At 38.3% G+C, this 12,276-nt stretch overlaps 1 protein-coding gene and 1 long non-coding RNA gene across 2 annotated transcripts in view; both read left to right on the top strand.

Moving 5' to 3' along the window:
• The window catches only part of LOC133532372 (uncharacterized), a 136,150-nt gene that overhangs the window by 84,707 nt on the left and 39,167 nt on the right, over positions 1-12,276 (top strand). The window lies entirely within an intron of this gene.
• Positions 1-12,276, top strand: part of LOC133532371 (xaa-Pro aminopeptidase ApepP-like) — a 52,773-nt gene that overhangs the window by 29,445 nt on the left and 11,052 nt on the right. Inside the window, exons 7-13 of the mRNA XM_061870982.1 lie at positions 1,813-1,908; positions 2,795-2,916; positions 3,854-3,931; positions 5,546-5,632; positions 7,437-7,526; positions 8,744-8,874; positions 11,607-11,756. Of these exons, the coding sequence (XP_061726966.1) occupies positions 1,813-1,908; positions 2,795-2,916; positions 3,854-3,931; positions 5,546-5,632; positions 7,437-7,526; positions 8,744-8,874; positions 11,607-11,756 (754 nt within the window). The remainder of the gene's footprint in view (positions 1-1,812; positions 1,909-2,794; positions 2,917-3,853; positions 3,932-5,545; positions 5,633-7,436; positions 7,527-8,743; positions 8,875-11,606; positions 11,757-12,276) is intronic.

Genomic DNA, 12,276 nt, shown 5'->3' with positions numbered 1-12,276 from the left:
GAAATCGGAGAACGCTCCAAGGAATAAGGGCTCTTAAGGTGCGACCAGACCGCAGCTTAAAAACGGTCACGATACGGAATCGTAGTGACGCGTCGTATGCGTACCGTTTTTTTTGACGCATGTTCCCCACACCGCTGCTTAAAATACGCTGACGCACCGTAAATTGATCTGCGTAAAAATCGCAAAAAATATTACACGGAGATCTTATGGCAGACACCACACCGGTGACGTAAAAAACGCAAAGATTTGCGAACAAAAAAGATTCGCGTGAAGCACGTCACTGCGATTCCGTACCGTCACCGTTATTTAAGCAGCGATGTGGGTAGCATGCGTCAAAAACGGTACGCATACGACGCGTCACTGCGATTCCGTATCGTGACCGTTTTTTAAGCTGCAGTCTGGTCGCACCTTTAAGTTTAAAGTCTGATAAAATTCTTGGGGGAAGATAACTGATTGAGTCGTAAAATCTTGACCTTTTTCATAATCTATGTACATAAACATGTCTGCTGATTAAGTGATAATTTGACCGCCAGAGAGTTTCAGTTGAAATTCATCACGGATACGGATTTCGATTAAATCATTCTATAGGGTACTCTTAGAATTCCATTCGAAATTATGCTTTTTACATTTTTGAACTTTAACCTTTGAAATCGTGATAGTTCGTTGAGTTATTAAGTGTAAGTGAATACAAATGTTAGGTGCGCATTGATTATTATCAATAATTGCCTGTAAATTCTACACATAATAAACAAAAATGAACCTTAGACTTCGTAAATCAAGCGAATAATTAGCTCAAGACGTGCACGTCGTCGATAAATGCTGATAATTTAAATTGGTTCCATGATCTTAAGCTTTTGGAACCAATTAGTGATTCTGCACAGACCTTGCTATGTCACATCCAAAAGTAGGTCTCATCTCACAAGGAAAGGTACCCAACTGTCCGGTTCCGATTTGATTTATAGCAGCGTTTTACCTTACAATAAAACGCTTATTAAGCGAAATACCTTATTCATTGAAGTAATATTAACAATCGAACGGTAAAACCGTTTAAAATACTTTTAATTAGTACTTACAACAAATTCTAAGAATCTAAGGAATTCTAAGAATTTTTTGCAGTGAACCGAACGTTCCGACAAACAGAACGCCAATGAAGAACTCTGCGGCCGCACGCCACGGGCGCCTGGTGGAGGGGATTAAAACTTGAAATACGAGTACCTATGGGGGTAGGTGTCAGCCTATAGTGAACCGCTACGTCATCTGTCAAACAGCATCGCCGTCTCAAATATTAAATAGGCTTCAAACAACGGTACAGAATGTTAATATTTATATATGTTATAGAGTAGTGACTACTAGTAGTCTATAACAATTTTTATATGTATTATAGGTATATATAGGTATATATACAAATAAAAATATATTTGTCCGAGTACCCACACCATAAGCCTTCTTGAGCTTACTGTGGGGCTTAGTCAATTATTATTATTATTATTTTCAATTTATTGAGAAACAAACAGTCTTAAAATAACCATATGAGCAACTTAGCTAATAGCTATACATTGATTTCGTTATAAACCTATAGTTTCCTAATTTTAAATTTCGATGTACAATTGAAACAAAAAAAAATAGTGTAAACTTACAGCGTACATAAGAAAAGCGTAAATGTATATAATATATATATATATATATGTAGAGAACTGAGAAAATAAATCACAGGTACCTATTATTTGTGTAATAATGTCCTATAATATTTATTTATTATTTAATCTGCATATATAAACTATTTCACAGGAAAATAAAATAACTATTTCACAGGAAAAACAGCAGGACAGAAGATAGAAGAACTAAGAAGTAAGATGGTGGAAAAGAAAGCAGCCGCATTGGTGGTAACTGCACTTGATGAAGTTGCATGTGAGTACTAAAATATGTAACAAATACTGAGCATGTGTACGTCGAACTGCTAGGAAGCTTCTAGGGCTCAAAAGAAACAAAGCCTGCGCGGTGACCAGAATATTGACTGGACACTGTAAGTTGAACAAACACACAAATTGGAACTATAGTATATCTTTATTTGCTAGAAACAGAAGGAAAGAAACAAGATGCGACATTCATGTTCTGCCAGGAGTCCGAGAGACTGCAATGCACATTCTCTGTTCCTGTGGACCATTAACGTCAAAAAGAAGTACCCACTTAGGGCGGCATGTTGCAACACTATGAGGTACAGGTACGGCTCAAAGAATCTGGAACTTCCAGGATTCAACGGGCATTAGTAATGCACTTTAAAGGGCTGTCACAATAGATCACTGCCTGGTCGACGTGGCAATCAAAGGCCCACAAACTCCAATAATAATAATAAAAAAGTCGAACTCGCGATCTGAGGGTTCCTTTCCATCCCACGATTCATTACACGGTCAGACAAAATACTATCTTGAATTTCGAGTGTTATTTCTATGGCTCGATCTCGCGTCCAGAATAAGAATAAGAATTCGTTTATTGTTTACCGTGTCAAACAAGATGTTAAAATGATACAGAGTCACAACGGCTACCCTTTTCGGGTATACAATATTACACAATTACAATATAATTATATATATATATATATATATGTATATATATATACAGGTCCCTTAAATTTATATTAAGTACATCTAAAATTACACGGACTTAAATAAAAAATACTCCTTTAAATCGTAAAAAACTTGATTAATTAGCCACTGCTTTAGCTGTCGTTTAAATGTCCAACGGGTTAAGTAACTATTATTATGCAACAGTTGCATAAAATATAATTCCATTTCAGACACCCTAAACCTGCGCGGCTCCGACATCGACTACAACCCCGTCTTCTTCTCTTACTTCGTGCTGACGGCCAACACGGCCGACCTGTTCTGGGGGGACGGTGTGCTGACAGACGAAATTAAGGTAAACGTTGACTTGGTCCGTCACCCTCAACCTCCGCTCGTTGACTACAACCCCGTCTTCTTCTCTTACTTCGTGCTGACGGCCAACACGGCCGACCTGTTCTGGGGGGACGTTGTGCTGACAGACGAAATTAAGGTAAACGTTGACTTGATCAGTCACCCTCAACCTCCGCTCGTTGACTACAACCCCGTCTTCTTCTCTTACTTCGTGCTGACGGCCAACACGGCCGACCTGTTCTGGGGGGACGGTGTGCTGACAGACGAAATTAAGGTAAACGTTGACTTGGTCAGTCACCCTCAACCTCCGCTCGTTGACTACAACCCCGTCTTCTTCTCTTACTTCGTGCTGACGGCCAACACGGCCGACCTGTTCTGGGGGGACGGTGTGCTGACCGACGAAATTAAGGTAAACGTTGACTTGTTCAGTCACCCTCAACCTCCACTCGTTGACTACAACCCCGTCTTCTTCTCTTACTTCGTGCTGACGGCCAACACGGCCGACCTGTTCTGGGGGGACGGTGTGCTGCCCGACGAAATTAAGGTAAACGTTGACTTGTTCAGTCACCCTCAACCTCCACTCGCTGACTACAACCCCGTCTTCTTCTCTCACTTCGTGCTGACGGCCAATAGCCGAAAGGGATAGTTCCATAGATTAGAAAGGGACAACACGATTTGGCCCTGAATCTCTGTCAAACTTCGGTTTTGTAGAAAGTTTCCTTTCTGTACGCTAGTACTATTTTTATTCTGTGATGATACGCGAATATGACCCGTTTTGCTAAATAATTATGACTGTTTCTTAAATAAATGTAAAATGACACATGCTGAGTGGCATTGATTTTGGCATTTGTTAATTGTGTCTTTCATGTTGCATGTTGTGTGTGTCATGTTATATTTGTGTATTTATGTTGACAGCAAATAATGTATATTTCTATTTGAAGGGCCACTTGAAGTGGGAGGGGGTGGAGATCACTGGCCGGCCGTATGCAGACGTGGTCGGACACCTTGTTGCTATGGCGGTACGTATTTTTAATGTTTTTACTGTCGGATCAGATTCATCATTAACACCTTGGAACAGCCTATCCTCTTAAGGCCCACGGGTCGGCCGATAATACTATAGTTCGTTTTTTTACCATTAGGTAGAAGGTAAGTGATTTAGATGTGTATTTTTATTTAAAAACACTTTTGAAAAATAAGTCATAGTAAATATGTATCAATTATAAATCATATATGATCATTTAAATTATTTTGATATCATAATTAATAGTTCTTGATTTTTACAAAGCGTTTAAAAAAATCAAGATTGCTTATATTTTTTGTAATGCAAAAATAGTATTTTATGCAACAGTTGTATAAGAAGGGTCAAAAAAGGCGAGTGGCGTGAGTTACAATGTGAGCCGGAGCCGAAGGCGTAGGCGAACATTGTAAAGGAATACGCCATGAGAATTTTTTGACCTACTTATACAACGTTGCATACAATATTTTTCCTACGAGTCAACAAAAATAAATCTTAATTTAGGTAAACAAATTACAGCAAAAGTATATAGCCAAGACGCGCGAGCATACCTTGTTCCGCGCCCGGCCCGCCCCGGGCCGCGGCCGGCCGGTCGGCGACACCTCCTCGTAACTCATGAGGCCCTGGTACTTGCTACTTGCTAAATTAATTTTTTGGACATTTTTTCTTAGTTTTGGCCACCGTAGCCTACGGAGACTAACAAGCAACGCTAAGCGGTCTTCGTAGTCTATGGGTGTTGCTATATTACGGGTGTCACATGCGTGTTTCTGACTTATGAAGTAATTATTTTTACTATGCAACCAAATGAATATTTTGTAAGTTGGCAGCAATGCACTTAGTTTAAAACTGTATTCGTTTTGGTTTTGTTAGGTTGGTAGCCATTAATCGCAGTAACGTTATAGCTTATAAAAGCACAAGAGCTTTTATGAGGAATAGACAATATAGACTTTTCTTGAAATCTTTTATGTATGTTCTTATATTCGTGTTAATGAATGCATAAATGACAGATAACAGTAGAGGAGTAGGAAAAAATTATTACGTCAATGTTCTTTAATTTTATTATACCCTATCGACTACAACCCCGCATTTGACGACCGGTCTGGCCTAGTGGGTAACCCTGCCTATGAAGCCGATGGTTCTGGGTTCGAATCGCGGTAAGGGCATTTATCTGTGTGATGAATTTATTTGTTCCTGCGTCATAGTTTTCTATGTATTTAAGTATTTGTATATGATATATATCGTTGTCTGAGTACCCACAACACAAGCCTTCTTGAGCTTACCGTGGGACTTTTTTTTTTCTTTATTGGGGAAAAAAACAGACATAGGCAGATGATACAGAAAAGAGGATATTGGTTTTTACATTATAAGTGCAACCTACATCCTGAGACAATTCCCACTAGGATTTATAAACTAATAATTTATAAGTGGCGTTGCCTTCGGATTGAGGTATAAAATGTTAGTAAAATAGGTACTAAACTAATATTATTACTTATTCAATTTGTGTAAGAATTTCCCAATAATATTTATTTTTTAATTTCAAACCGGCCTTCTGTACAGCCCCTTACAGTTATTAGCTCTCATATGGTTTTCGGGACTAAAGTTAATGTCACCGTTCCAGCACGAGCTCTCAGAGAGCGGGGACTGTGCGAAGTCGGTGTGGCTGTCCAGCGACGCCAGTGAAGCCATACACCGCGCGGCCGCTGGCGTAAGTATTGTGAAGGTTTATTTATTTATTTAATCTTTATTGCAGAATACATGAAGGTGCAAATGGCGGACTTAATGCCTTAAGGCATTCTCTACCAGTCAACCAATGGGTTAAACCAGAAAGATTAACTATGTCTGTATCTTTAGGTATATAAAAAAAGGTAAACAAACAATTTGTACATTTTCGGGTAGTTTTAATATTTATTGGTTAACCAACCAAATACAAAACCGCCTGGATCTGTCACTGAACGAACTGACTTTAAACCTACTTTATTTGATCATGTAATGTTTTCATCTACCCTCAGCTGCCTTAAGGAGCCATTTGAGGGTAGATTTTGTTTACCTTTTTTTAAATACCTAAAGATACAGACCAGCGTCATTTAAAGTAAATGAATTTGTAACCGAGACTATATATGAATATAAACTATATATTGATAAACTTACACATATACTTAATACAAATAAACATACATATATTGATACATACATAATTATACCAAGTGGTGGAAAGTTCCAACCTTTACAGTCGTTTCTTTGTGACTGGCACGTTATTTAAATTCATAACGTTACCCGCCTCGCTCCTTATTATTCTTAAAAAAAAAGTGTCGGTTAAGAGGCTGTCAACACCCAATGTCCTTGAAATTGATGTTACTTAAACAGTTTTTTAAGAAAGACTATTTGTTTTAGTCAAGTAAGAAAAATATATGTTCATATTAATTATATTTCAAAGACCGTGGTTGTACTCGATACACGATTGAACGAAATCGGCTCGATAGAAAATAATTGCAAAGATTGGTCTTAAAATCACAATTAAACGGTTTTATGTCTTTATTGTTTTGACTTATGGGTCTGCAATTACAATCACAATTTCAAAACATTTATATCTAAACCGTGGTCGAGTTAAATATTACACTAATAATCCACTTTTTTTTATTTAAATATTTTTCTTATTATTCCCTTGCCCAGGCCCAGTAACATGCGACAAAGCTATCTCATTTACTCCGATACAAATAGACAGTGTGCGCGCTTTAGGTATTGACAGCCTCTTAAGCTCTCCCTAATAGACCGTCTCTCTTCACAGTATCTGCTTCAGGGGAGGGACACACATGCATGCATGATGCATGGGGAGGGGATGCACATGACTTTTAATGTTGAATAAATGAAATGAAAGTCTATGATCAGTCTGGATTAGTCCACGTTTCGCTTTCAGGCCTCAGGACTCCGGTTCTAGGCGTACTACGTAAAATTCTGTGGAAAATATGCAGAGCATTGAGCAGAGAATTTCTCGATTCCTACACTTAATTTTCTCCCGTATTATTTTGGTTTGAAATCACGATTACGATCTGTATATTGTAGCTATTGGCGCTATTGCCCACGATTTCGTCCGCGTGGATTTGTTTTCCGAAACACACTTTCAACCCCTTCTTAACCCTATTAGGAGCTAAATTTTCAAAAGCACTAAAATTATTTTTCGTACTTTCTAATATTTTCTCTTGCCACTGATTTCAAGTCTCTAATACTGAAATCGTTCCCGTAACAAACTTTCAACTTCAACCCCTTTTTAACCTTATTAGGGGATGAATTTTCAAAAACGCTGAAATTAATTTTATCGTATTTTATGAAAATGTCTTATTACGAATTTTTAAGTTCCTAACTTAATATACAACTTGATCCCCATACAAACGTACATCCCCTATTTAACCCCCTTAGGGGATGATTTTCCAAAAACGCTGACGTTTATTTTCTTCTATTTGAATAAAATACCTTTTAACGAAGTTTCAAGCTTCCTTTTACTTTAATTACAGGGTGACAGTATCAAGAAACCTCTGTGTTTAATATCGGAAGTGTCTCCGGTCGCGCTCGCTAAGCTTATCAAGAACGAAGTGGAGCTATTGGTAAGCTTAACCTTTTCAATACTTTTCCACACGTGTCAAAAAATGCCATGGACGCCAAAAAGTTAACTGGTGAAGAGCGAATATGGAGCTTAACTGACAGTAGGAAAGTCGCTTTGACAACGTCCGCCATAGCCTTTTTAATGGTCATTGGCGTCGCGGGCACGACAGACGATGACCGTTTTAGTGGTCTTTGGCGTTGAAAAGGTTAAATTAAGTATCCTACCTACGTAAAGTATTAGTATTTACCAAGTTAAAAGTTAACTTGTCAACCGTCTATTTATTTATTTATTGAATCAAGTTATAACATTAACATTACAGCTTACGCCAAAGCGTTACGTAGATTCATTACTTAAAAACTACTTATTTATTAATTAAAAACTAACTTACATCTACGAGTATCTGTCTAATATACTATGTTATCTATGTGTCGACAGCCATATTACATACATGCATACATATAATCACGCCTATTTCCCGAAGGGGTAGGCAGAGACCACGGATTTCCACTTGCTACGATCCTGACATACCTCTTTCGCTTCCTTCACTTTCATGACATTCCTCATACACGCTCGTCGGTTTAGGGCGCTCTTGACCTGGCCTTTCTTCAGGATTTCCCCGATTTGATCAGTGAAAGTCCGCCGAGGTCTACCCCTTCCAGCTCCCTCTTCTACTTCTCCCTTATACACTCTCTTTGTTAACCTTCACCTTTGACAGCCATATTATACTGATAATGAGAGACTACCGCGAACATCGAAAGCTTATCGGGTACCTCGCTATCGCTCGAATATGCACGAGCAAAAAAGAAGCAGAGAACGAAATGTCAATATTTAGCATCATGCATACATAGTAGGATCCGATAGATCTGCTATACGCGTGCTATGTCCGTGAGGAGAAAATTAAAAACACGTTTTAACATTCCTGACAACATACCACAAACAACCTATGTAATTTGGTCGGGTTATTTGTTGTCCCCCATAAACCATGCTAAAATTTACGGTGGGGAAAAAAATTAGACTGACAAGGACAAACAATAATATATATATTTTTTTTATATATTATTTATATTTCTATTTATAGTTCATTTACTTTAAATATATTTGTAAAAGGCTGTTTGTTTTCTAAATAATAATAAAAAAAAATCGGTCATCTGCCCCATGGCATCATCCTTTTATCGAAAACTATATTATGGTCTTTGAGAAAGTACTGGATGTTGTCAGGGTTTCCGCAACTGCCACGTGCGCGACGGTGTAGCGGTCAGCCGGCTGCTACGTTGGCTGCACGTTCAGCTAGACTCTGGTGCGACAGTTACAGAACCACAGGCCGCAGAAAAACTGCTCGAGTTCCGCAAGTTAGTGTCTTAACTCACATTTATCGATGATCTTGTAACAACACCACCCACCACCAAATTGTAACAACACTACCTTTACAAAAATGTGGGATTTATGTATTTCAACTGCCACGTGCGCGGCGGTATAGTAGTTAGCCGGCTGCTTCATTGGCTGCACGTTCAATTGGACTTCGGCGCGACAGTCACAGAACCGCAGGCCGCAGAAAAACTGCTGGAGTTCCGCAAGTTAGTGTCTTACTTTACATTTATTGATGATCATGTCACGGCACCAAATTGAAAAAACACTACCTTTACAAAAAATGTGGGATGTATGTATTTCAACTGCCACGTGCGTGACGGGATAGCAGTCAGCGGGCTGCTTAGGGATTGCAAACCGGATTGATTTTCAATCCGGCCGGATCCGGCTGGATTTTGGCCATAATCCGGCCGGATCCGGCCGGACCGGATCCGGTTTGGTATAGGGATATCAAAATTAATTAAATTACATATTTTTCTAGTTTTTTGCGTAATACGTATTCCTAAATCTATAATTTGAAGTTAATAAATAACTTCTTAACAATAAAATAACCCTTAGTAGTAAAAAGTGTGGCCTTGTCAATATCACTTAAAAACCCAAATATGAAATCGGTCGTTTATTATATATTATATATTCACAAGTGCTCAAATTTTCGTTTACAATTATGAATTTGATTAGTTTCCAAAGCCCGGTCATGGGATGTGGGGTGGGAATTGGAACTCCTTGAAATGACAAGTTTTCGTAACTGTTCCTTCATTGAATTCTTTGTAACGTTGACATCCATTCTAGTAAGAAAAATAAGATATTTTACTATTAACCAAAATGATATTAAATTTTCCCTCATTTTTTGCCCAAGAAAGTAGTACTTTAGTACTTTTTTTATTTACAGAAAAGTATATTGGTCAAATTATAGGGAATGGAACACGACTTACACGACACGACGATCTCATGTGAAAAATAATAGAGTGTAGAATTGAAGTCCATCGCGGAAAGGGACTCCTTAAGAAAAGTTACATGGATCAAATAAAGAATTGGCTAGACGTAGAGTAGCATGTACCATTAAGGAAATTGCATAATGGATGGAATTGTAAATACAAAAGATTCTCTCTCAAATTTGAATAGAAAATAAACAATATTTTATCATATATATATATATAAACTCGAAGTAAACTAAAGATTATCAATGTTATCATTTCATTTCATACATTCATTTTCAATACAAACTTACAATCTTATATTCATTCACACATGTAACACATATTGATTAGCCCAGCTCTAGTCGGTTGAGTACCGCCGACTTAATCCTGCTCATTTGTTTACTTTTAATCTCCTATCACAACATTATGACACTCTTTTCTTCTCTTTAGCATAAATTACAAATGCCTTCCATGGCATCTCCATCGTTTAATTTTTCCTTCTATTACAGTATTTATGTAATCGTCGTATCGTGCCACCAACATGAAAGGCAACTTCTGTTCCCAGTCATCGTCATAATAAATATATTTTTATTTAACTAAATTTAAACGTTTTCATTCGTTTTATGCTCTGTTCAAGTTCATACCTCTCATCCGTCGCCTTTTCCTCATCTAAACCGCACAGTGCGTGCTGTATTTAGGCGTTTTTTTTATTTGACCGGATCCGGTCCGGATCCGGTGATTTTTACCGGATCCGGTAGCTCCTGAAAATTGCCGGATCCGGCCGGATTACCGGATCCGCCGGACCGGATTGCAATCCCTAGGGCTGCTACGTTGGCTGCACGTTCAGCTAGACTCTGGTGCGACAGTTACAGAACCACAGGCCGCAGAAAAACTGCTCGAGTTCCGCAAGTTAGTGTCTTTAACTCACATTTATCGATGATCCTGTGCGGCACCAAATTGTAAAAACACTACCTTTACAAAAATGTGGGATGTATGTATTTCAACTAGAGATGCCACGAATATTAGGCAACTATTGTGTTTTGCCTTAAGTATGAAGCAATTCTACTATACAACCTAAAATAATGAATGAATTAATTAGAGCTATCGTTTTTTTTAGTCCTCTTGACCGCACTGGCACGTTGACTAAAGCGTTTCGATAGGAATAGAGGCTGCGCGGAAAGATAAGAGTCGTAGAATATATTGGATCCCATACATTTCACGGCTCTTCTCTTTCCGCACGGACTATATTATTTGAGTCGGGATCCCTATAGTGACAAAAGTATAAGACTTCAGTTTGGTATACGAAGCCTTAATTCAATTATTACAGTCGACAAATAGAAAAATATATTTTCTTGCATATTTGGGAATCTTTAAGAATTCTTGTAAAATCGTTAATATTTTCTTCTTGTTTACATCCGTGACATTTGAACACTTCAACATCCGTCGTTAAAGAGTACTCCTTGCCATTAAAATAAATTTGTACCAATGACAATCCACAGCATGGCGAAGGCCAAATAAATCTTGTCAGGCTATATTACCTACATGGAAATTAAAATTGGATTCAATATGAAAAGGTAAAAGGGTGAAATGGGGTAAAAATAATATAGCTTATTTTGCTCTAGTCAAGACAAACACTAAAGCGTTATTCTTACCCCAATCTTCTTCTTACCCCTAGTCACCTTAATCAATTTGGTTTTGACGGTCATCGTGGTCATGGTGGTGGTAGGACCAATCCTATCAGCAACAAAATCTTACCAAAATAATTAATCAATGTTTGTAATTCGTTTTACTTTTTCCAGAGAGGAAGCGGACTTCATGGGCCCCTCGTTCGAGACGATAGCGGGCGCCGGCCCGAATGGAGCCATCATACATTACACGCCTTCTAAAGACTCCCCTACTGTCATTAAGAGGGACGACATGTTTCTACTAGACTCAGGAGGACAATACAAGTACGTCAAGATAAAAAGTCAAATTGGTTTATTAGTAAAATAGTGAAAAGGTAAAGGTAGAATACGTAATGTATTTTTTCTCAAACTTGCTATGAAATGATGACATGACTTACGTCAAATCAGGTCCAGAAATACTACATATCAGGTGCGATGAGTGAAGATGATATGTAAAGGAATTTCATACAACCTTACACACCTAGGACTGTAAAACAACCTTCTTTTGTTTTTTAACGTCAAATTGTGACACAACGTCTTGGCATCCAACCATCAACTAGCTTCAGTTAGCTTGGTACGGTGATTTCTTGTGCATTTTCGTTGCTAAGCAACGGCGGTGGCGCATCGCGCAGGCGCGCGGACTTACGCGCGTAAGGTTGTACACCGCTGGTAGAGTGGCGAGCCGAGTAGGTCGCCACAAAACAAATTGACTACTTTTTTTTTTGTTTTAATTTCAAGTTTGAGAAAAGCACTATACATATCTCGGCGAGAAACGGGGTTGAGTATATATCTACTTGGCCTGCAA

This window comes from Cydia pomonella, chromosome 27 (genome assembly GCF_033807575.1).
Source record: "Cydia pomonella isolate Wapato2018A chromosome 27, ilCydPomo1, whole genome shotgun sequence".
Classification (NCBI taxonomy): Eukaryota; Metazoa; Arthropoda; class Insecta; order Lepidoptera; family Tortricidae; genus Cydia; species Cydia pomonella.
This window is presented reverse-complemented; position numbering and strand designations above follow the sequence as displayed.